The sequence below is a fragment of the Cyrtonyx montezumae genome, unplaced genomic scaffold (genome assembly GCF_038088225.1).
Source record: "Cyrtonyx montezumae isolate F1298 unplaced genomic scaffold, pur_monq_1.0 scaffold_3, whole genome shotgun sequence".
Lineage (NCBI taxonomy): Eukaryota > Metazoa > Chordata > Aves > Galliformes > Odontophoridae > Cyrtonyx > Cyrtonyx montezumae.
This window is the reverse complement of record NW_027072034.1, coordinates 67,515,199-67,539,867: the sequence shown is the minus strand read 5'-3', so window position 1 is coordinate 67,539,867 and position 24,669 is coordinate 67,515,199. Positions and strand designations below refer to the sequence as shown.

The 24,669-nt window shown below is 36.9% G+C and overlaps 1 protein-coding gene across 1 annotated transcript in view; it reads right to left on the bottom strand.

Annotated features, from left to right (window-relative positions):
- The window catches only part of ROBO2 (roundabout guidance receptor 2), a 407,749-nt gene that overhangs the window by 99,771 nt on the left and 283,309 nt on the right, over nucleotides 1-24,669 (bottom strand). Inside the window, exons 3-5 of the mRNA XM_065741855.1 lie at nucleotides 23,304-23,461; nucleotides 21,428-21,548; nucleotides 11,259-11,397 (exon numbers count right to left, since the gene is read on the bottom strand). Of these exons, the coding sequence (XP_065597927.1) occupies nucleotides 11,259-11,397; nucleotides 21,428-21,548; nucleotides 23,304-23,461 (418 nt within the window). The remainder of the gene's footprint in view (nucleotides 1-11,258; nucleotides 11,398-21,427; nucleotides 21,549-23,303; nucleotides 23,462-24,669) is intronic.

The window sequence follows — 24,669 nt, the reverse complement described above, 5'->3', positions numbered from 1 at the left end:
CCTCCTCTCAACTCAGAACTTCCTATTCCCTTAACAAGATGTTTCCATCTGAGTTTCTGGAGTTCACACCCATCTGGATCAGCTCCAAACTGACACTTAGGAACTGGGCTCAGGGTCTCTTTGACTGTTAATGCCAATCAGACAGAGGTGGCCAGACTTCTGGATCGATTATGGGGCAGCAGACAAACAGAGTGTACCAGTTACACCAGTTCTTAACTTTGCAAGTGTGCTAAGAAGGCACTGTCTTAAAATATGTGCAATGTCAAGAAACACCTTCCCACATATTACACAAATATTGCTGACTCTTAGCCAAGTAATGCCAACATTCTGCACAAAATGTAGGATGTCAGACATCTGCTACATATGTTTATGGCCATCTAATTGATTTTAAATACTTCCCTTTGTTGAACATTTGGAGGTGCTTAACCTTTCAGTTTAGCTGAAACTTCAGCCATCAAATTGCACTGGAAGAAGGCTTTTGAACAGCTAGTCCCTGTGTTAGGATAAAACCCAGCCACTTTAGGTATTGTGTTACATAACTTCTACTATGAACAAGTAATAGCTCACATAGATCTGTCTTTAATTAACTAGAAGGAAGGGGGTCAGAGGACTGGAAAAGAAGAAAGAAACAGAAAACAACATGCAGACGAGAAAACACTGCTGGTGAGGAAATTCTAATAGAAACTGGGTGATTTTGAGTGAAATCTGGCAGTCTCTGGCACATATGAATACATTCATTGTTGCTAGTTTTGATTAATGACAGTTGTACAATAGTGTGCTGACAGTCACTGCCATACAGACACTTTTTTTTTTTTAATATGAAACACTGCTGAAAATGCAACCCAATCAGATTTGGCCCCTGAACAACATGTGCTATCATCACTGTACCGTGAATTGAGATTGATTGGTAACCAGCTGTGACAAAGTGGGAAAAAGAGCCTTGTCTTTTTCAAGAAAAGAAAAGAAGAAAAATAAAAAAAAGCCCTGATTTGTGTCAAAACCATTACCATCTGCTCAACCAAATAACAAATAAAATGCATTAACTGTTTTTAACTATCACAAATTAAAATACTGAGGTTGGATTCATGTACTGGCTTAAGGACCTAAGAATAATCTTGAATTACACTGTCTTTGTCTCAGTTAGCAGCGTTTCTTTTTCCCACATTCAAAAGTGTTATTTGTCCCTATTCAGCCACCAATCTTCTATGGTTATCCAATAAAAGAGAGAGAGAGAGAGAGATGGAGAGAGACAATAAGAGAATTAGTAAAGTTAAAGAGGTTTAGCAGTATGCTTTTTGCATTTGGTACACATCCTACTGAGTGCTTCATAGAACCCTTAAATTTCCAGATTAAAAAAAAAAATGTGCAGGAATTTATGCATAAAAATATGTGCTTCTTTGTCTTTTGGATGCACAGGTAGCACAGCCATATCTGCAGCTGGTGTCATTATGTTCCTAGATATCCAAGTAGGTTTAACTGGTGATACACTTACTTCAGGTATGCATTTTGACGTTTTTGAAAATTACTTTTCTATGTTTCCTTTTGCCTCTTTGCCAGGCTATTTTGCAATACATGCATACAAAACTTGAAGATGACTCACAGTATCAAAGAGAGATGTTACTGGCCCAAACCAAATAAAACGTGATGCAATTAAGAAAACTTAAGCTTTCATCTCTTCTTTTGTGGTGCTGGCACTTCACTTTCTAGCACAGTGCCACAGCTTTTCACTGGCTCCTAGACTGAGCCAGATGGAGGAAGCCAGAAAGAAACTGAAGTGAAGATGAGAATGAGACCATTATCTGCTTCAGCCTTGTATGCTACAGGAGCAGAAAAAAGAGCTGACATTCCCATCAGGTAAGTATCTGTTCCTACTGCCAGCTCCCTTAAACGAAACATTTGTTTTTCACTTACAGCCCATGTGGTGATAAGCAGAAGAAGAAAGATGATGCACAAACCTATGTGAGTGACACAGCAAAAGATAAGGGAGCCCTCTCACTTTTGTTCTCTAGTAAAACCTGTATCAGAGACAGCATAAAAATGCATACATTTGTGTGTTATGGTCTCATATAACCTTCTTGTACAACTACATTCATGGCTGCTTTTTGCTCAGTGGCTCTAAGATGTAACTGAATGCTATGACAGATTGACTGTGGAGGCTATCCTCAAGTGCTGCATGGCAGCTGCCACTCACACACACGTGCCGATTCTCATTTATTCCTTGGTTAAGCTATTCATACCAGAGAAAGGTATAAGGCTTCATGACATTACCTTGAATTTCTTATTGTGAGGTATATATGCCAGCAGACATAATGGTTTATAAAATGGTTTACTGGCTTCAAGCCAACAAGCCAGAAAAAGAGTTAAGTAATACAGGTTAATATCCTCTATTTTTAATTAAAATACACTGACAGCAGATTCTGCTTTAGTCCAAAATCTTTTATGGGCTTTTACCAGCACATTCTTTATAATTTTTTATGGTTGACACTCTCAATTGCAATAATATAAAACACAGAACCACACTCCATTATGCCTTAAGCCAAGGCATTCAACAAAATGGTCTAAATCTTATAAAAGATGAATGCAACAGCTACAGTCTATGTGCCAACATAGTGAGACTGTTCCCATGTCCAAGGAAATGATGTTCTCCGACTTCTGCGGAAGCATTACACTATGCAGCATTACTCTTGTGAATAAACACACATATGTGAATGCACTTGGTTAGTATTTCTCAAAATCAGCAGCTCGGAAGAAGCCCAAGAATGAAAAATGGGACTCCTTTTTTATTTCCATTAAAATAATTTGAAAACACGTTGAACATATGTTTGGGAAACCATGTCTTAGTAAACACTCTAAAATGACAGAGGCTTTCTTTTGCCTCTACAACTCTGTTTGCACAGAGAAGTACTCATAGGGAATTACCACACGATAATTATCCAAAATGGGCTTCTGATTTGATTTTAGCTCCAGACAGACCTCCATATTTGAAAAACTGGAACCTCAGTAGAAGTATGAGCTAAGAGACCATGTAATGACTTGGCATGGAGAACTACTCTCCTGTCACCAGAAGTAGTTCGTTACCTCACAGACGAGACACATTTGTCTGGCACTTGGGGAGATTTGTTTTATTAATGCCTATATCATATATTCACATCAGAAAAAACCTTGATTCTCATGGTTATCTGCTCAGCACATCCCTGATATTCGTTTTAAGGAGATCAGTTTTGTGGCAAAAAACAATCTTCCATTTTTTCATGCCATAAGAACTGTGCTCCAGTCCTTGCAAGTATCTTTTTGTCCATCTGAGCTTTTACAAAATTGAAAGGATACTGCAAGAACTGGAAGACAGTAAGAACATCGGAGACAAGACTGGCATCTTACACTCCCTAAGTATAGTTTTATGTATTATTATTTGTTTTTAATATGAACATGAACATTATGAGTAGTTTGAAACTACTCACGTGCTGACCTATTATTATTTGCATTAAGCATAAGAAATGATTATGATAAACTTTTCAGAGAAGTAACTGAAATATTTTCTAATCTGTATTTTGAATTATTAAACAATCGTGAAGTGGTAATTAAAGAAGTCATGTTAAAGCTTTGATTAAAGTGCCTTCAATATTACAGTTGAGCCAGAAAACACATTACAAAATACGTTTTTGTTATTATTAAGTAATTTCCAACAAAAACCTTAACAATAGCAACTGAAAAAAAAAATAGTTCTCAAAGATGAAACTTCAGTCTTTCCCTGTGTTCACTGACAATTTCTTTTTCTTAACTGACATGAAAAAGTATATCTCCTGCAAGGTAAAAATGTACCTAAAACAGAAGAAATCCCTCCGGGCCAACCATTCCAGAGGCAGCAACAAGGCTCTCAAATTTTACCCCTACTTGAGTAGAACTACCAGCTTCCCTTCCTTGATCATTTCCCAGAAAAAGTGCACACTTTTTCATTCTATTATCTTTAATAGTCAATAAACTGATAATAGTAAGCCTAAACTGCTTGATATCTTTACGCTTCTCAAGGAAGCATGCTACCTCAATATTTTGAAGCTTATACGTGCAATGTATAGACTATGTGATTACAAAGCTTTTATTGATTATACTTTGGTTTTACAATACTAAAGAAAGATTCATGTACTAGAATTCTACATCAGGTTTTCTTGAGTCTCCTTCTTGCCAAAAGCACTGTCTTTCATGACCAGAAAATTAAAAAAAAAATGTGTGTGAGGTATTAAATTTTCCTTCAGAACTCTTGTTAGTTACTCGATTAGTTTTCAAATGTTCAACAGCTTTAGGATGTTAAATAAGATAGGATAAAAACTAAACAATTCAGTAATGTCGAATGTATTTCAAGTGCATTGCCACTGATCACTTCATAGATCATCAGTGGTACACACAGCAAAAATAGAAAACACATAGGCTGCTCATTCACATGATTCCTTTATGGCTGATGTATGTGGGGCTGTAAAACTATTTTTCCAACCTTGACCCCTATGTAAACAACTGGAGACTGTTTTCATGCACCCGCAAACAGACTGCATGAAACAGCAGCACTTCTTCAGCTGTGACAAGATCTGACACTTAACATGAAGCCAACTTAAATGTCAGGTCTATTAACCGTTTGTCTGCTGCACAGTCTAGCACAAACATGTATTAAACACTGTCGCTCACAGTATTTAATACTTCATACAAATAAAAGGCAAATAACTGCTGGGCCAGACTACAGACCTCTGGGGTAACTGTGGGATGATATATCTACAGGACATTATTCAATGCCATGTCTTGAGGGATTTCAATTGTCAAAAAATATTCCAATTTACAGTTTCACGTGGCCATCTATTCTTTAGGAAACATAAGGAATATTTTTCCACTTACAGATTGGGAAGGCATTACTGACAGGCAAAACACCTATCAGAAAACAGAGATACTGAACAAAAAAGAACAAACAACAGTTAGGTAGTCATTTTAATGCTACATACAAAAACCAAAATCAGTCCCTGCATTTCTTTTTCTACACATTCATCATCTCTGTATCTATACATGATCTCTCTGGCTTTAAAGAAGTTTCCTCAAAAGATTCAATGTAACAGCTAAACACAAGCTCATGCATGCTGTTGAAATTCACCTGTGCTCTGGTAGGCAACACAGCCTTTGTGCAAGTTGTATTGTAGCTCACCATGTGCTTCATTAAACCCAAGATGACAACATTTTCTCCGAAGTGTCTCTACTCCCTCCACATGTACATAAGAATACAAATAGCATATTAAACCTTTTTCTTCCACTGTCTCCTTTTGACATGCTATTAAGAACATCCAATCTTCTCCCTTATGCTCCTCATAGTGGGAGTTAATCTGTTTGATGCCTGGCTTAGAAAACAAAAGATGGGCATGCAAATCATACTGTTTCTAACCAGAGGTGATGAATAGTACATGTAATATAGATAATATGAAAGACATCCCATTTTCCTGACCCTTTATTTAAAACTGTTAATTATTATTAATCACAGCAGAAATTTGCTGATATAACCAAAAATTATATCCATTATAGTACTAAAACACACTCTTTACTCTAATTAATTTTCAATACACATTAGGCTGCATTTTGTTACAATCCGCATGGAGATTAACTCAACCAAAGCACACAGTACTGCAGTGTTATTACCTCATATTTCATTGAAAGGTCAGTCTCCCCTTGGTTGTGTCTAGAGGAGGCTGTAGTTAAATACCTCACTATCCCATCCACAGAATATAAATAGAATTATGTAGCACTGTGTTTACCCGCAGAACTCATGGTTTCACCACGTCTTAAAAATTACTCTCCCTCTGGCTTACAGGGACTTATCCTGTGATCATGCAAAATTACAAATGCAGAACACTTCCTATCATCAGGCCTTTTTTGGATGACCTCTTAAAATTTAATTTTTCAGAGCTCACTGAGGTAAGATTTGCTGTAAATAACATTTGTTTCAAAGAACTGTACCTGGTACACACATTTCATAATCTCCTCCCCTTAGTTTTGAGCCTACAAGAAGCCATGGAGAAAAGCACAGAAATGGCAGTACGTAGAGAAAATGCATGCTTATCAGAAGTGTGACAGACAGAATTTCTGTCCAACCTATATGTATGCAATTATTTTTTAGGCACAAGAGTCCAGATTTAAAAACACAGCAAGACTAATATCCACAAAGATTTAATTTGGAGCAAACATATTTAAGAATAAGTTAAGTCTAAACTCTACCGTAGTTAAGGTTAAATCTTATGGTTTGTCATTTAGAGCAGTTACATAAAAATGTTTACAGTTCTCAGCAAACAGCGGCAATACTTTCATGTGCTTAAATATGTGTAATTTAACAGAACAGAAAATAATGCATTTTCCCGAATAGTTTTTAGTTGAATATTTTTGATTTTTAGTATTTCTGCTTTTCATTGCTGGGCATCATTGCTCTGTCTTATCTAGTAACCTACAATCTCTTAGCACAATATACTCTTGATAAACTACGCACTCTTTTCCTTCTGAAGCACCATTCTTAATTTTTCTGCCTACACTCTTCCATGGTGTGGGCAGTACATAAAACAAATACATCTTCCTGCTAGTGTAGTTGCCACTCTTCATTTCTAGTATAATATTCATCTAATCAGACAATGCCTGTAAATGCAACTTACAAGAGCAGGTTGTAATTTCATTAGAGATGTATTTACTGAGCTAAGCCAGCTGTTCTTTGCTGGAATGCAAAAAAAGACCCAAGTGATTGCTACTCAGTCATTTTTAAGGCAACTGAAAAATACATTTGCTGAGCTAACCTCACTTTCCCAAAGAGCTGGCACTGCTAGCTTCTTCTGTGTAAAAGGTTTAAACAGTTATTATAGTCTGTCATAAATTTTAACTTGTAATTGAAAATCTCTTCACTTCCTGGAAAAAAAAAAATAAAAAATATCCACATTACTTGCTATGTAATTACAGGCTATGCAGCTGCTCTCTTCGACTCTGCTAGAAAATTTGAAGACATGAAACACTGTGCAAACCTTATTCAAATTTTATTGAAGTGCTAGTCATAGATATGCCACTCTCATATTGGAGACTCTCAAGTAATACCACTTTCTTCTTGTTACTCAGAATGAAAAACAGATGAATCAAGAGTTGATTCAGGCCATATTGAATTCCTGACAACACAGGACACCATCAGACCCTTAGCAGGAAAGTATAATCTCTATTTCTGCCAAACAGACATCAAAGGAAAGCTACCTGAACATGCGGTTAGAAAAAGACTTCAATGTGTAAAAATGATTTTTCTTTAATTTTCAGTATTACCTGATCAATCTGCATAGCTGCAACTGGCTGAGTTGCTTTAGTACAATTTTTATGCCACTTCCTTGAAGTGCTTATAATGAAAGAAACACTATTCATGAAGTTGTGAACCTAGTATTTCAGTCAAAGGCATCAAGACTAGTGACCCCACAATATCCTGTTCACCTCCAGTGGTTTGACACAAGTCATACTTGATTAACTATTCCCTTCGCCTCGGTATACTGTGAAAGGTACGGCGTGATGTTGAATTTTTAAAGCAATTAAAATAAAATATACACCATGTGCCTCTATCCAGGATTCACAATGCATTTCAGTCTTGTACCACCTATTTAAAATGGACAGCTTCTGGAAAAAAATCTTTCTATACCCCTCATTTCACACTGCCCTTTGTTTCTGCCTATTGGTGCAGCATCAGTATTTTTAACAAGCTATTAACTTGCTGGGATCGGTTTAGTGTCTAGAAAGAATTTTCAGATTTGAATAATTTAATTAATTATTACAAAAATATACATAGCTTGCTCTGAAAGTAATGCTTCTTAATTATTTCCATGGAACCTACAACAGATACAAAGAGCACAGTAACACTATTTGATAGAGCACATTCTCAGCTACAGAACACTGTCTTCCTGCATAGTCACCACCATGAGCTGCGCCTTTTCACCAGCAATGAACAAGAGCCTGCAAACTGCACTTGAAAAAATCTGCATGGGTGTCTGAAATTTGGCTGTTGCTCCTACTGAAACACAACAACCACCACCTCACTGCACTCAGATTCGCTGTTTGGTCTACATAAAAGTTAATCAAGGGCTGATGAATGTAAATGGATGCTTCACAAACACTTCCATGCTGGACACCATTTTGTCAGACTGCCCCTCTGCTGCTGTCTGTCACATGGCAGCAAAATGTAATGAAATACTGGCAGGAAGGTTCAACCTCTACTGCCATACCAGGACATTCATCTCTGACATCATAGGCTAACACAGTAAAACAGAAAGTATTTCTTCCAGAGCAGCTTTACTCTGGAAGAAGAAGAAAAAGAAGAAGAAACAAACTAAAAAAAAATCATAATAGTTATCATGCATAATTCACAACACCACTTCCACTTGGTACTTCCTAATGCTTTCTTAATTCCTGTCCAAAGATACAGAAAAGCTCCATGATGTGTACAGAGGTCTTTGAAATCTCAGGTCATGTCTATAGGATTTGGAAAAAGTAGCTTCCTCTGAATAATGGCATGACCTATTTTTTGCAGACACTTTAAAAATATTCACTAGAAGAACAACTTTTAGGTCTTATATTCAAAAATATAGACTGACTGTTGTTTCAGATCATTAATTGAAAACAGTGAAAATTTGGAATAAAGATCTGAACGCTACAAGTAAACTTATGTCCATCTGTTGTACTTAGTTTCAAAGCATGACTGTTTATAAATTTCTGGGTAATTCCAGGGACAATTAAAAATATACCTAAATAAAGATATTTTTAATTTTCATATTTTCAAACACTTTTACTTCTGTAGAAATTGTTCCCTACCCTCAGTCCAACTGCAAGTGGAGATGTTTATAGTTCACTGGGGACTTTTATAATTAAAACTGTAATAGCATGAAATTATTTCCCAATTATTACTCAACACAATAATTGGTGGAGCAATACTGTTTATATTTGCCACCAGAAATTACTGTGATTGTTTTTCTCTTTGCTTTCACATGTCAGTAAAAAATCTAGAAGGAAGTAACATAGAGAAATACAGAAAGACTTCTGAAAGTCTATGGATTCAATATCACTGATTCTAACATTCATCATCAGTGGATTACAGAAACAAAATGCATACAAATATTTGAGCATTCAGTTTATCCCACTTTACTATTACTGGCCAAGGTATTTTTGAAAACTGAATTAACAACAGAAAGCTATAATAATTTGCAACACCTACTGAAGTAGGCACCTACCATAACTATCTTGTAGTCTAGGGATGTGGCCAAAAGGAAATTATTGGGAAAAAAGAAACCAACAAACAAAAAGACAAACATGCAAAGTACATCTGTAGCTGTAGAAAGAGGAAATTGTCTCTAAAATCTGTAAGACAAACAGCAGTACAGATCTGCGCAGAAAGAGGATTTTTTTAAATGAAATTATAACAGATGGAACAAATGGAATTCCTTGAAGTTTCATAATTCACTGTTGATGTTAAAATGCTTAAAATATGGGAGTTCATAAAATGAAAGCAACACTCTTTTTTTAACTTGAAATAAGAAAATTTTATATTTAATCAAGGAGGAAAAAAAAATGTCTGCCTAAATTTTCATTTTCTCACTTTATTCTTTCAAATCACACCTGGGAAAATTTGTGTGCATTAAAAAAATTAAGGAAAACAAATTTATTTCAGATAGTCCAAGTTTATTTTCCTTGATTAAACAACATGCATCATGGTTTGGAAATTACCACTCTTTGAACACTGAAGATTGAAAAATATACAGTCCTGATAATCGTTTTCATTTTTAAGGTATTGGTACTGGACTACTAGATGATCAAAATCCATATGGTGGTAGCCTTCTACATAAGCAATAGCAGTGGTATTCCTCTGTCACCCAAGATGGCATGAGATTATGTAAGTTTGCCTCTTACCCACCCACCCCTGTGATGCTCTAAGAAGACATAACTGAAGACATAGCTCTGTTTTCTACTTGGAGATGACCACTTAATAACAGTGAAAAAAAAAGCACTGCAAAACACTGAATAGTTTCTGAGGCTGAAGTTGAATATTATCAGCAGGTTATCTGATGAAACATCCCTTCTCTTAGTTAAAAGCACTATGAAAACTGTTCCCATTTCCTGTCACATTTCTTCTCTTAGAAAGAAAGAAAGACGTAACAACTGGACAGAAGAAATTACCTTAAAACACACAGTATCACGTTTTTCACAGTAAAATACATAAAAAAGGTACATAAAGCCATTTTAAAAAACTAACCTGGCATGCAGCCTAGCCAAAGGCATTGTCACTGCAAAATCTGTTCTGCTTACAAGACCTAGAAGTACTTAAGCAGTAAGACTAAATCACAGAAGCACAATACATTCCGTATAATTTAATTAAATAATTCCATGTTCACATCAGACAAAGAGATAAGGATGTGGAAGCAAAAGCAGCTATACCTAATTTCAGTTTTGTTATTTTATTCAAGATTTAGATATTGAAAAACAAGTGATGTTAAACCTAGATGTAACGATGGCCATTCACTGTATGACTCCAAGGAATTACGGCATTCCACCTAGCTAGGGTGAAGACGTAAGGCATTATGTGATGAAGAAAGAGGCCAAAATTTCCAACTTGCTTTAGCTAGCCCAGTCTCAGCAGTGTGCTCTCAGCACATCTGATATACACTGACATGGTTAAACTAGTCAGAAACAACACAATGGTTGCTCTTTTTTTTTTTTTTTTATATCACAATTGGAGAATCAGAAATAATACTAGTGACCAGAAGAGTAAAGTCAGTGTAAAACTATCAGAAGTTCTTTTGACTTCTCCAGTGGAAGAGCTCTTTCTGAGATGCAATGAACATTAGCAGAATAACCAGCAAAGCCCTACCTCTAATGCATCCTATAAGTGTCACAGAGAAGGTCTGGACCCTTCCCTTTTATGAAACCTACTATAATTAGTGCAGGTCTTAAGGCATCTTTAGTTTTCTCCAGAAAATGCAGTGAATATCCATCTGTTCACAACATGCATTATTTTTCTTCCTTGTACAGGGATCCATGACCTAGACAAGGCAGCTCATAGTGGGTTTTCCTGCTCAGCTGTCTCTCGAACATGGTTTGTAGTGCCAAAGAGCAGAAACATGGGAAATAGGTCTCGCTTGTGATGTCAAACAACAAGCACATACAGTCAAGAATTGTTCCAGAGTTACTCAGCAGTGGAAATTTGAATGCATGGAGAACACAAATGCTGCTCTCACCTTCCTCTTGGCAGGTCTGCATCATCTTTTTTCCAGCGGACGGTTGGCTGTGGGTCCCCCTGCACCTGGCACCGGAAATCCACGGCCTCCTCCTCCAGCACCACCTGGTTGATTGGTCGCCTCAGAAACGTGGGCCGCTCTTGAAAAGAGACATTAAAATTCCTCAGTGAGTCAGAGTGCTGAAATGAAAAAAAACTTTTGACTTCTCAGCAAATTTTTGTTAACCAACTCGCAGAAGACAGAAAGGAAGACTGAGTTCCACAAATTCAGACAAGTGGAACTGATGATGTGCACAGGCAGCCAGAACAGTGATGGCCGGATTGGAGATGCCGAGGAAGTCATGTCTGGCCTTCATGTAACAGTCAAGTGCCACTAGCATGAAGCGTGTGCCAGCACCGGCTGTCTGCCTGTCACAGCACTGGGGACATCTTCCAGATCATGCCCTTCCATGTGAACTCTTTGGCTCTGCACTACTGCATGCTCTGAGTGTGATTTAAAAGCTACACTCTGCTCCAGGAAAATATCAGCTGCCTGCAGAGATATCCTGCCTTTAGCAATAATCGATACCGTGATGCTTTGGAGGAAAATGCAAACTCTGTGTTAGGTGTCCCAGACAATTGAGGGCTCTTGTGATGAGGTCAATCTTCTCTGATCCCCATCACTAACTTCATCGCGGAAAAACAAATTAAGGCCTGAATAATAAGTTCTGTTTACCCTTGTTATGTTAGTCTGCACAGCTAAAAATATTATTAATCATCATAATGTTGCACAGGCCTGCTTGAGATCCAGACGCAGAGCCACAATCTGATCTCAGTTACAGTGGTACAAACTCAAAGTACCGGTAATTTCATTTGAAAGGATGTCACTGGGGTTAGTTTCCAAGTTGCCTTCGGATTGCATAAATTTTGTACTGTCCTTTCCCAGCCACACTTCTATTGCCATAAATTATTTATGCCAGAGACAAACCATTATAAGGCTGGGTTTACATGAGGAAATATTTCCACTCAAGGTACGGATTTATTATAAAGACATTTAAAACCAGTTATACACTGTTTCACATTTCATTCTCAGCAAGTTGAGGACTATGATGTCACTTAGAAAATTATTCAAAATTTACACAGATGTAAGCAATATCAGACTCTGACTTAGGCAGATTGTTTTCCTAACCACAAAGCTGCATTTATAGGTTTGCTATAGATGTTTAATGTACACAAATTAAAAAAAAAAAAAAAAGAGAGAGAGAGAAAGAAAACATTAGAAGAACATTAATAAGGTTGTAAAATCTAACAGGCAGTACCTAAGTGCCAGAAGTATCTGAATTAAGGCTGTTTGTATGCCTTTCTTCATTCCCTTCTTGTGTTATGGGAATTGTTGCAATTGTATGATCACACACAACTTTTCCCCCAAACATCTCTGGACTGTTGGTATTCATCTAATGAGCAGGTGTTCAGTATTTTGCTTTTGTTGTACTGTTTAGTGGGTGGCCTCCTGTTGTACTACTCAAACCTCTTTTCAAAGAAAGAATTATTACTTTCTTCCTGATCTTTATTACACCTATCTCAATGCTTCATAAACAATTCATTTACTTTCACAGCCCCTCTCAGAGGGGTGTGATAGAGATCTAAGAAAGCAAGGTAAAAAAGATCTAGATTTTCATGCCTAATTTGAGATACAAAACCATCCATTTATTTTTTTTTCTTGAGAATTCAGTGTTCATTTTATATGTTCAAAGCTCAACTTACACTGAATTCAGCTGCATCTGAACCATTTTTACATATTGAAATAGTAAGGCAGAAAATAAGGAATACAAAAAAACTGCTAATAATTATTTATATCAGTGACGCAGCATCACGTAGGAATTCCATAATGCAAGCAGAGTTACCTAAAGGCAGAGAAAAATATATTTTGTCATCAGAACATCAGACACATTTAAGAATCAACAGCATTTTTCCAGGTGCTAGAATTAACATATCCCAAGCCTTTCCATTCTCACACTTCTTGTTTCTTTGTTCTGTTGCCTGTGACTGGAGCTTGCAGTAGCGCTTGGGCACACAGATGGAGAAAGAATGACCCAGGGAACTACAGAACTGTCACCCTCACCTCTATGCTAGGGAAGATCATGGAACAGATCCTCCTGGAAGTTATGCTAAGGCACATGGAAGAGAGAGAGGTGATACGGGACAACCAGCATGGCAACCAAGAAAAGTCCTGCCTATCCAACCTAGTGGCCTTCTATGATTGTGTATCTGCATCAATGGACAAGGAAAAAGCCAGTGATGTCATCTCTCTGAACATCAGTAAGGCCTTTGACATGGTTCCCCACAACATCCTTCTCCCAAATTGGAAGATACTGATGATAGGTGGACCTTTTGATGGTTGAGAAACTGACTGAGATTGTACCCAGAGAGTGGTGGTCAACGGTTCAGTGTCTCAATGGAGATCAGTGACATGTAGTGTCCCTCAGTACTGGGACCAATTTTCTTTAATATCTTTACCAATAACATCAACAGTGGGATTGAGTGCATCCTCAGCAAGTTTGTGGATGACACCAACTGTGTGGTCAACGCACCTGAGGGATGGGATACCATTCAAAGAGACATAGAAAAGATTGAGCAGTGGGCCCAGGTGAATCTCATGAGTTTCACTGAATCCAAGTGCAAGGTCGTACAGTTGGGTCACAGCAACCCCTACTATCAGTACAAAGAATAGAAGCACAGCTCTGCTGAAACGGACTTGGGTGTACTGAATGGAAAACCAGCAATGTGCCCTCGCACCCCTGAAAGCCAGCCATGTGTATCCTGGGTTGCATCAAAAAGAGTGTGGCCAGGAGGTTGAGGGAGGTGATCCTAACCCTCTATTCTGCTGTGGTGAAACCTCACCTGGAGTACTGCATCCAGATGTGGAGACCTCAGTGCAAGAGATACATGGATCTGTTGGAATGCATTCAGAGGAGGGCCGCAATAATGACCCAAAGGATGGAACACCTCTCCTGTGAGGACAGGCTGAGAGATCTGGGACTGTTCAGCTTGGCAAAGAGAAGGCTCTTGGAGGACCTTTCAATATCTACAGGGGGACTATAAAAAAAGGTAACAGATTCTACAGCAGGCTCTGTGATGATAGGACAGGGAGAAATCATTTCAAACTAAAAAAGGGAGAATTAGACTTGATACTCTTTACGTTAAGAGTAGTGAAGAACTGGAACAGGCTGTCCAGAGATGTGCTGGTAGTCCTGACCTTGGAGAATTCAAGGGATGATGGGGCTCTGAGCAACCTCATCTAGCTGTAGGTCTCCCTGTTCATTGCAGGGGAGTTGGAATAGATGATTTTTAAAGGTCTCTTCCAACTAAAATTATTCTCTGATTCTATGAAAATTAAAAAGCAATACAAATAAAAAAGAGCTTAAGTAGACATCAAGCATGGAAAATTTTGGATAGTCATTTTAATCTGACAAACTTTTAAACTGGTCAAAGTAGCAAAGGCATTAACTGTCTGCCTTAGCACTAAGCAATGCATTTGGCCTGTCTGTGAAGATGTGCATCTAAAAGGAAATATGTTAATTAAACTTTCATTAAGTTTTTCTTCACAACTTCTCACCTGAAAGAGCTCAGACCATCATCTGCCTGAGCTTACACAAAAAATACATTTTACCTTTTGGTATTTGTAATTCAAAAGATGATCCTTAACCAAGAAATTAGATCCTGATAAACATCCTTATAGGTGATTCAAAGGCTCTAGTTAGTTAGCTTTGAACATAACTCTGCATGTACCTGTATGCTTGCTTGATCTGCATACAGAATTAACTGTTGACTATGTTTACAAAAGCTGCCTGTAAACAACTAAGAAACGAAGACTTGAATATTTATGAAACTTCTACTTGTGACTATAAACGCTACAGGAGATGAGAAAATAAATTTCTATCACATTTTGAAGAGAACTCTGCTGATGAAACAGTAAATGGCCAAAAGATCATTATGTAAATCACTTGATTCCACACCAAGACAATTTAGGAGTATATATTTTTGTTTCAGATCAGGTTCTTAAAAATTGCATTTTCCGAAATAGTTATGAATTTACTAGAAAATAAATGGCTTTGTAAGTACAGATCACAGATATCAATGACATGCAAATAACAATAACTGCTATTTCCATTTTTCCATTATCTCTACATTTTTCACGGCATGATTCAGGAAAGAACAAGTTCTCTCTCATGTTTTTTCCTGTTTTTGTATCATTCAGACAACGCCTTGAATATGTCCAATAGCTAATTATATAGCTATAAAGTGATCAGAGTGAATGCCATTGCTAATGCAATTAACATTCTTTATGTGAGATTAACTGGATTTGAGTCACCTGCATAACTTGCTTACAATGTTAATCTCTCAGGAGATAGAGCACTGCTTGCCTGAGCACACTGAATAGAAAACGTAACTTTGCACAGTCAGGTCAAATACAGCTTCAGAGGCAAAAAAAAAAAAAAGAGAAAATATAGCATGAAATGGTTTTGAAATGGTTTGCCTGTAAATAAAGCCTTGCGGTATAAATAGAAATTGTTACGCTGTCAATGGCATTCAAAATATAATATATATGAAAAACAAAGGGTGATAAATTAAAAACATAAACATATATAAAACCTTTAATGGAGTTATTTAATAAGTTTTTACTAAGTAAATAAAATAGCTACTTTCCAGACTTTTTCTGTCAAATATTAAAAATCTTTGAAGGGTTTTGTCACCGTTCTGGAAGGTCGGACTGTTGGGGCTAGCGATCTCCCACGCTAGGGCCATTGCCATCACAGACACCAATATGGTTATGTAGAAAATGGCAATGGCATTTAATAAGGCACAGCAGCTCCTTATATACATACATCTATCGTCTACACCCCCTAGAGCATGCATCATACATCACTCACAGAGCAAGGGAGGGCCTATCGCGTCACATCCCGGTGTCCCAGCCACGCCTAATACAACAGAAGGGAACTACAAAATAGGCCATGGTTATTTGTCACGTCAAACAGCTGCACTACTATTGGAGTGACCTTTCCAACTTCAGAATAAACAATGCTTGCAGATTTAAAAGGGGATTTTTACTGCAGTCTAGACACCAACAATATGTTGCAGTGCTTGAGATACACACTGGAAGAAAATCAGAAAACTGATTCAAGCCAGAAACGTAAAAAAATTCTTCCTTGCTTTGGGTGCTGACACAAGTAAACCCAAGAACTCAATTTTTCCTCCATTTAACAACAGGTCTGTGTATTACACTGTATTAGAGAGATTCGGATGACCTTCAGATGTATTACTGCCCTTTCTCAGTTCCTCAAAAAGTCAGACAGCCATATATGGGATCTCAATCTAATTAAAATGATCCTAACTACCTTAATATATTTTGTCTGCTGAGGCAACTGCTACAGTGAAAGATTTCATGGTCTCCATAATGTGAAGACTCAATTTGATTTAAAATAGCTTTCTCCTTCGCTAGAGAGAAGGCAACAGTTTTTGAAAATATTCTCCTATTATATAAAGAAGGAGTAAAGCATGAGTTAAAAGAATGAATCTGGGGAGGGATTTAATAGCAAACAGTTAAAACCAAATTTTTTTCACTTTAGTGTTCTGATGCAAAGGAAAGAAAGAAACATTAGATGATTGGAAGCAAGTTTCACTTCCAAACACTGTCAATAATGTAGACATTTCATTACCTGCAACATGAGCTGCATAAAGTAAAGCTCTCTGCCAAAAATGACGACAAGGAAGAAGACAGCATGCTAGGATGCCAGCCAAACAAATGAAAATACAGTTGGAACAGCACTTATTTTACTATTTAAGATATTACTTCTTTCTAGGTACTCTATTACCTCTTCTTAGGAGCTTTTTTATGGTTTGAAGAATAAGAACTTATGTAGGCATTGCACATTTCTGAGTTAACCAAGACACAATGAGCTTACACAATGAGGGCACAGAGCACAGTAGGTGGTGCTTGTAAATTAACTAAAATTATTTTTTTTCAAGTCATTGTCATCCTCCTGTTGTGTACTTCTAACACAGTGTTAATTGCAGGGATAGTTTTTACTGAGCTTAAATACAATACCTGGAGTTTGATCAAACCCTTTTTTACTACTGTATCATCCTATTGCAACTTATTGGTACCATGCTACAATGAGAAGTATTAAAGATTTAAAGAAAACCAGGAAGAGTTAAGCTCTGAAAGATAAAATACACATTGCTAAATTCTCTGTCTTGAACGGTGAATGTAAACTTGATCAGGCAGTTTTCCACATGGCTGGGAAATCTTTTGGGAATAATTTTCAAGATATGACACGACAAGACTCTGCTAGGGCCTTCCACATAGTCAGAATTCATGAAAGAAAAATGGGGCACAATGTCTTCATTAAGGGGTTTTTGGATTTCTTCCTCTAACATCTTGTCATCACAGTATACTCCTGCTGGAAGTATGGTACCTCTTTCAGTCTGACACTATCAAGAGAACATCAAACACAAATATTTCTTCAAGCATCAGAAGAAAGTACCTCTTCATCCCACAGGACCTTATTAGCTGAAGAAAGGTTTGAGTACCAAAGCTAAAATCAAAGATTAACACAAAACAATCTTTAATATGTCTGAATTGATGTATCTTTTAAGATATTTTCATACTCTTATTAGTTACAATTTATATTCTTTTGAGGTTATTCTAAATATAACGCACATTTTTCACTCCCCAATGCCAGCCTCTTGAAGTTGATATATTAAGGCTTTCATCGATTTCACTGAGCTTCAGAATCAATATACAAGATATATCTTTGTACACACTCTTCAAACATAGCATTTTAAGTCCAAAGGAACAAAAGGGAGCCTGAAACAGTTAAACCGTTTTGAAAACTTTCTTGAGAATAGTGTGAGAGTATGACAAAATTGTAAAAGGTTAACTTAAACAGTAATTATTGCTTTGTATAATTTCTGGTTCCATATTATGTGTTTATAAACCTAGCTTTCTTATAAATTGAAATTAAATAGTTTCTGTTTTTCATCTTGCCAGAAGTCTGTTCAGTCAAAGGATATGAATCCAAATACAAAGCAGCCTAATCTGTACTATGCTTCTGAATTTGGCATTTAGAAAATGTGTCCATAGTAATAAAGTGCTATGTTGCCTGTTTCTGTGAATGTGAGGACTGATGGATTAGTCATTAACTTCCCTTAAAAGCCACCTCAAGGTCTGACAGAATCTGTCTTCATGCTGTACTCCACGATTACACCTTGGGGCATCATAAAACCAAAAACAAGTAACTGTGCTAGGAAAAGGAGACTAACAAAATCCAATGCCATTGCTGTCACTATTCAAAACTGGAAATAATTTTGGGAAGTTCTCTGTACACGATAAATTTTATATTTTCCTCTGAAAGTATTCACTATCACAGTTCTTTGTTTGCTGAAGAATAGTATCTTGGGAATAAAAGAAATGCAATCTATGCATATGTGAACAGAATGCTTGAACATCCTCATCCCAGGTGAGGGCCTAAATGTTGAAAACCATGTTTCCTGGTTACATTATGCATATAGGAAACTTACTTTCTCCTCCTACTTCTTTCCAAGGGTTTTATTGCACTTTTTATTTATTTTTTTTTATGTTGAATTTGGGAAAGGTGTAATCCTTTAGGCTACGTTTCCATGCTGTTCCATTGGGCCTCCAGTTACCAGCATAATGACTCATTTTTTCCACAGGCAATGCCTCAAGCTAAATATACTGCACAGGAAGCCAGGGGCCGGTCAGAAGTGATATGCATAAATTAACTTCAGGTACTGCAGAAAAATCTGCTGAGCCAAAAGTAACAAGTGGTTGAATCCTGGAAAGACTTGTGACCTGGTGTGAAATTTCCAATGGAGAATAGCGCTTTTTTAAGGCTGCCCTCACTGTATGGAAAGGTTTTTCTGGGTTTGCTATTAAAAGAAACAAACAACAACAAAAGCAAACAAACAAAACTGAAAAACAGTAATATCAATCAGCTAATCAGCATTAAGTGCCTAGACTGACTGATCTGACTCCAGTAGGTACATTGCTTCCTGTAAACACCATGGGTAATGCCCTCCAGTGCACTTATGTATGCATGCACTCATGTAGGATCTGTTGCCTGTACCATGTGAGAGAAGTACAACTGTTTTGCTGATGGAAGACAAAGCCAGCCCATCTTCTTTTGTACAGACTGGACCAGGACTAACCTGGACACACCTATACAGTGAACCCAATATGCCAATACAGAGTTTCAGGGCCAGGGAGCTGTCAGGGAATGGGTGTATGAGAGTTGAATTACTTGTCAAACAACAGATCATAATTTGAGCCACTTCTTCCTGCATGCTATTAATAGCCAAAAGGAAGACAGGAAGGGAATACCTAAACAGAAGAGGAATTTTATATAGGAAGATGCCATATCAGAAGTTAATTTTAAACACTATTTTTTTAAAACAGACTAGCCCAGTAAGAAATAATTAAAGCTTCTAATTTCATTAATTGCGAATTTTGTTCTGTACTCACAATACAGACTTGGACTGTATTTTATGAGTTCATTGCTATTATTAATGTCCCTCCAAAATCAGAAGATTGTAGTTGACTATGTTATATTTTACATATGAAGAAAAACCTAACATTTTCCATAGTTCTGTACAATATAAAGTTACATGCATATTTCATCATTTTTATTCCTGCAGCTCAGTGGTTTTTAACAAATTAGTTTCTTAAGGATTTCTTAAGGCTTTGTAGTGTAGGATCACAATGTACTTGCTATCCACAGGGAATAACATCAGAGATTATTGGCACTTAAACTGATGAAGAAGATATGCCATGTTGTCTCTTTAACATCTATACAACAGCAAACTTCAAGAGATTGTCTACATTAAATTTAATGGAGATCCTTTCTGTACTTTTTGCAAGGCATACTATTTCTCATTTTAAGAAGTCATATGCTTCCATGAATGCACGACAAAATAAGTAGAGTGGAAGGCTTCACAGTCTTGAAATATCAGATAACAGCAGATCCTCCAGTCACTCACAAATCTTGTTGAGCAGAAACTTTTCTGTGTTCTTTAGTGAGACACACAATATATCTTTTGAGGTTGACAAAAATACTGAACTGTACATATATGCAAACACAGACAGTAATCTTTTTTATTTTGTTTTCTAGTGCACCATATTAGGCATGAGGTGAACAAATTAGGAGCACCTACTTTATACAGTAGCTTACGTGTCTTTAGAAAGTCTTACTGGAATCACAAGCAACCTTGTTGGAATGTAAAATAGTATTTTATCAAGGAGGTGTAGCAGGAAGGAACGTTAAGAGCATTTCTTTTCTGTATGTATATAATTATTTTTTTTAGCAGTGAAGGCTTTTTTCTTTATTGATTTTCTTTGTTTGCTCAAGATCTCTTGACTGATTCCTACAGAATCACAGCTACTAGTAAATAGAAATGTCATGACTACAGGATGTACCACAGCAGGATTTAATGGCTTTGCTCTTTATCTAGTTGTTAGCAGGATGCACCCAGCTCTAAGATCAGTATTACTATATTCTAGCTCTGGACTCTCTCCTATCCATTTCTGACTCATTTAGCAACACTAAAACCCAAAATAATGTCCTTGGTTTTCAGGATGAAAAGCTTCTTTGTGTCCTTTACAAGACAAATGACAGAAATATCACTATATATTCAAAAAGTTGATCTTGGATTTTCTCTAAGGAATTTTTACTGGTCCATTGAGCTCTTCTGTGCTATCCTGCAAAGGTTTGATTTCACAACTCCACGTGAATAAGTATTTATTTAAATAGGCAATGCGGGTTCAAACCTCTGTTAAGTAGGTGCTGCCAACTGTATTAAAAGTGGCTGAATTATACTTGACAAATTAGAAAGGAAGGGTATTATTTTCCTGCATTATCATTTCTAAGTATATATATAAACTAAGGACCCTCAAAAAAATTTCAAGTCTGCTTTGAAAGAAAATGAAAATCTTGGACCATTACCACTCTATGACTCTAAATTGTAGCAACTGAAACCAGTAGCTGAAAATGCAGCTTAAGCAATATTATTCCGTTTTGTTAACCTGATTTTGTCTCATTTTCTGATGATTCACCTAGATCAATTCAATATATAACATTTCTAGTGAAATAGAAACAAAGGTTAGAGTAGCTTTACCAAAGACAGTCAGCTCTGCTGGATCACTGTCTCGTTCCCCCACCATGTTGGTTCCAACACAAGTGTACATGCCAGCATCACTTTTTCGTGTATTGGAGATCATTAGCTTCCCACCACGTATCTGTTTCAAAACAAGAAACTCATTTTAAAATTCAGATAAACAGAAGAGATCAGTAAAAAATTACATGCTCAGGCAAGCAAGGTCCACCACTGAGGCATTTAAATATTCTATTTGTAAATATATGTAAGGTTACAACATAATAATCCCATACCTTTGAAATTTTAAAGATGATCTAATATCTGAGTGATGTTAATTTTTTTTTCCTTTCATTTTCATTAGGTGATTTACTTTTCAAAGACTATTACTGCTTGCTGCCTCTATGCCAATGCAGCATTTTTCTATTTCTTGCATGATGATATGTAAAGCTATTAAGAAAAAGGCAGTTTCACTTAGTTTTATTTAGCTAGTTCATTTTTTTGTTACTCTTACCTAACCAGTTCCACTGATTAAGACAGATTTTCTCTTTTCCTTGATGCAAACAGATTGAATATAGACCAAATTGAGAATTCACCTGATTCCCATAAAGCTTAATATTTTCCTAGCTACAAAGACAAAAGATGTTTGCAAAGTGAAAGAGCAGGGTAGATAAATAAAGTAACAAAGTTGCAGGCTACAAAGTCCTTTAAGTACTAGAACATGAATGCACCGCTTCAAAATGAGCTAGGAGTATGGGCAAAGAAACTTAAGTGTCAGGGAGTGATACACAGTTGTCAGCCACTCTCCATTCATTCTCTGTTCCTGCGTAGATGATCTGGCCCTTAATAGCACAAACAGTGCCTACTTAGATAGTTCAGCTAGAAATACCATTTCTAGGCATTCAAAACAATGACTATTTCTTAACAGTACTTCATCATTGAATATGATCAACACCAGATAGACTACATATCACTGTATACGATACATCAAAAAAGCCTTTATTAAATTAATATCAATAGTGAAAAGCTTAATATTAAAAAAATATGTCCATGCATCCTTAATGTGCCCCACCAGTTTGCAGACAGCATGGAACAATTCCCAGTCACATGATAGGTTAAATCTCTGTGCTGGATCCTTTTTCATTCAGTACACAAAATGAACCACCACAAAAATACCACCATTACTCATTTACTCGCTATACATTCCTATTCAGGAGCAATACAACTTTAGACAATAATTTCAATCTTTCTTTAGAATACACAGCCCTATTTCTATTCTAAATTTGACCTTACTAATGTAAATCCTTAGTTATTGCTTTTTTTTTTTCACATAGAACATTGGTGTACCTCATGGATATGACTGGTTTTATCTTTAAGACATCTCTCTTATTTAGGGTCCGATATTCTCATTATACAGAGAACTGAGGTTGAAAAAAGGTAAAGCCAAACTTGCCAAAGACATCCTTTTAGATCCAAAGTAGGACAGCTCGTATCTAACCGAGTACCTTACACCATCAAATCTACCGCTCTAATAAAACTCAGTTGTAACAGCTGCACAAAGCAAGCATCAGGAAGTTCAAGCTGGACACACAGAATGAATAAAGTATAATAGCAAGTTTCCACAGGACAGATGAGTACATTTAGATTTACTATTCCCTGTCTCCACGGTTTTGGAATCCATGCCTTCTCTGTCTGTCCTTCAACTGCCTCAACACAGCAAATCCCAAAAGCATGTCCTACTCCAAATGTGTGACCTCAAAGCTAAGCAGTTTCTGGTCTCTACTGCAGTGTTGTACACGATCAGATATGGAGAAAGACCCAAAGACAGTCTGCTGTGCCCAGCTGCTGTGCTTTTAACACAGGCTTTGTGGGTATATACAACCATCTGAGATGTACTCACACTGATCCGCTCTTCCCGGTCATCAATACGGACTTTATCTTTTTTCCAGTAGATGGTAGGCTCAGGGTGTCCACGAGGTGGCTGGCACTCCAGTATTGCAGGCTCTCCGGCTGCCACCACAACATCTGTAGGGTTCTGGCGGAAGTCATCTCGTAGCACTAATGTAGTGAATGAGGGAGAGAAGAAAACATTACATGAAGTGACATCCTTGCTGAGAAGATCTGTAGCACCGATTAGTCTTATCACCCTTAACAGGGTCACTTTCCCTTATGGGAAGCAATACTTGTAAAAGTAGTAGTAGTTATTTGTTCATAATACAGTTGCAATTTTGACTACTGTTGTCTCATAACACTGAAAGAAAAAAGCATTTAAATAACCAAGCTGTTTGAAAATCAAATTGGGCAATGCACGTTAGCTTCCTGCATAAATCAAGCTCTTACAAAGGGTTAGGTACAAATAAGACTTCAGTATGTTACAACGATATCCACTTCATCATTATTCTTCCACGTTTTTCCTAGCCTGTAGGTTAATTGGCATTCTTATAAACATAAAGCTGAAAATTTCTCTAGATGAACTACTGAAATAGAATTTAGAGCATTTCCCCTCCATGAATTTCAGCTACATAAGGCTTCATTACAGCTTTTAAACAGTTCTTGCCCTTAATGGAAACAGGGCCCTCTGAGAAATTAGCAAACTCCACGTTAGTGAAGGAGCAAGTCAGGAAGAGTTCAGCAGAAATTGCTTAGCCTCATCCCATAAGCAGAGATAATTCACTGCTTTCAGTATTAATGAAATGTGACCCATTTTAACATTTGGAAGTGCGTATTTTTCAGTTCTCTAATAAGCCACAAGAAAATATGATTAATACATAGAAGAGTTGGTCTCTGGATGGGCTGATGTGAGTAACCTGTATAAAGGTGGCACTCAAAATGATATATAAGGTAACATATTGTTCTGCATTTTGGGATACACAGGTAGATCCCAGGGGAAAAAAGGAATTAATTGGCAGCAAATACCTTTCCTAATGATAAAAAGGTCTTGCTCTTCAAGCATAAAATAACACTGACACAGCTGTAAATGGACGCAACTCTGGCAAGAACTCACTATTCTCAAGTACTATACCCAATAGATACCCATTTTCCAATAGATAATGAAAGACTCAACTCCAAAATATTTCTGATTAATACCAAACAATCCAGCACTTTTCATTTCCAATAACCAAACTGACAGAAGAAGAAGTGCCTCAAGACTAAATGGAATAACCTTACAAAATGCACAGCACAGAAGTGGTATGCTAAAGATGGTGGGCTCCTATAAGGAAAGGCTGAGGGACCTGGACTTGTTCAGCCTGGAGAAGGCTCAGGGG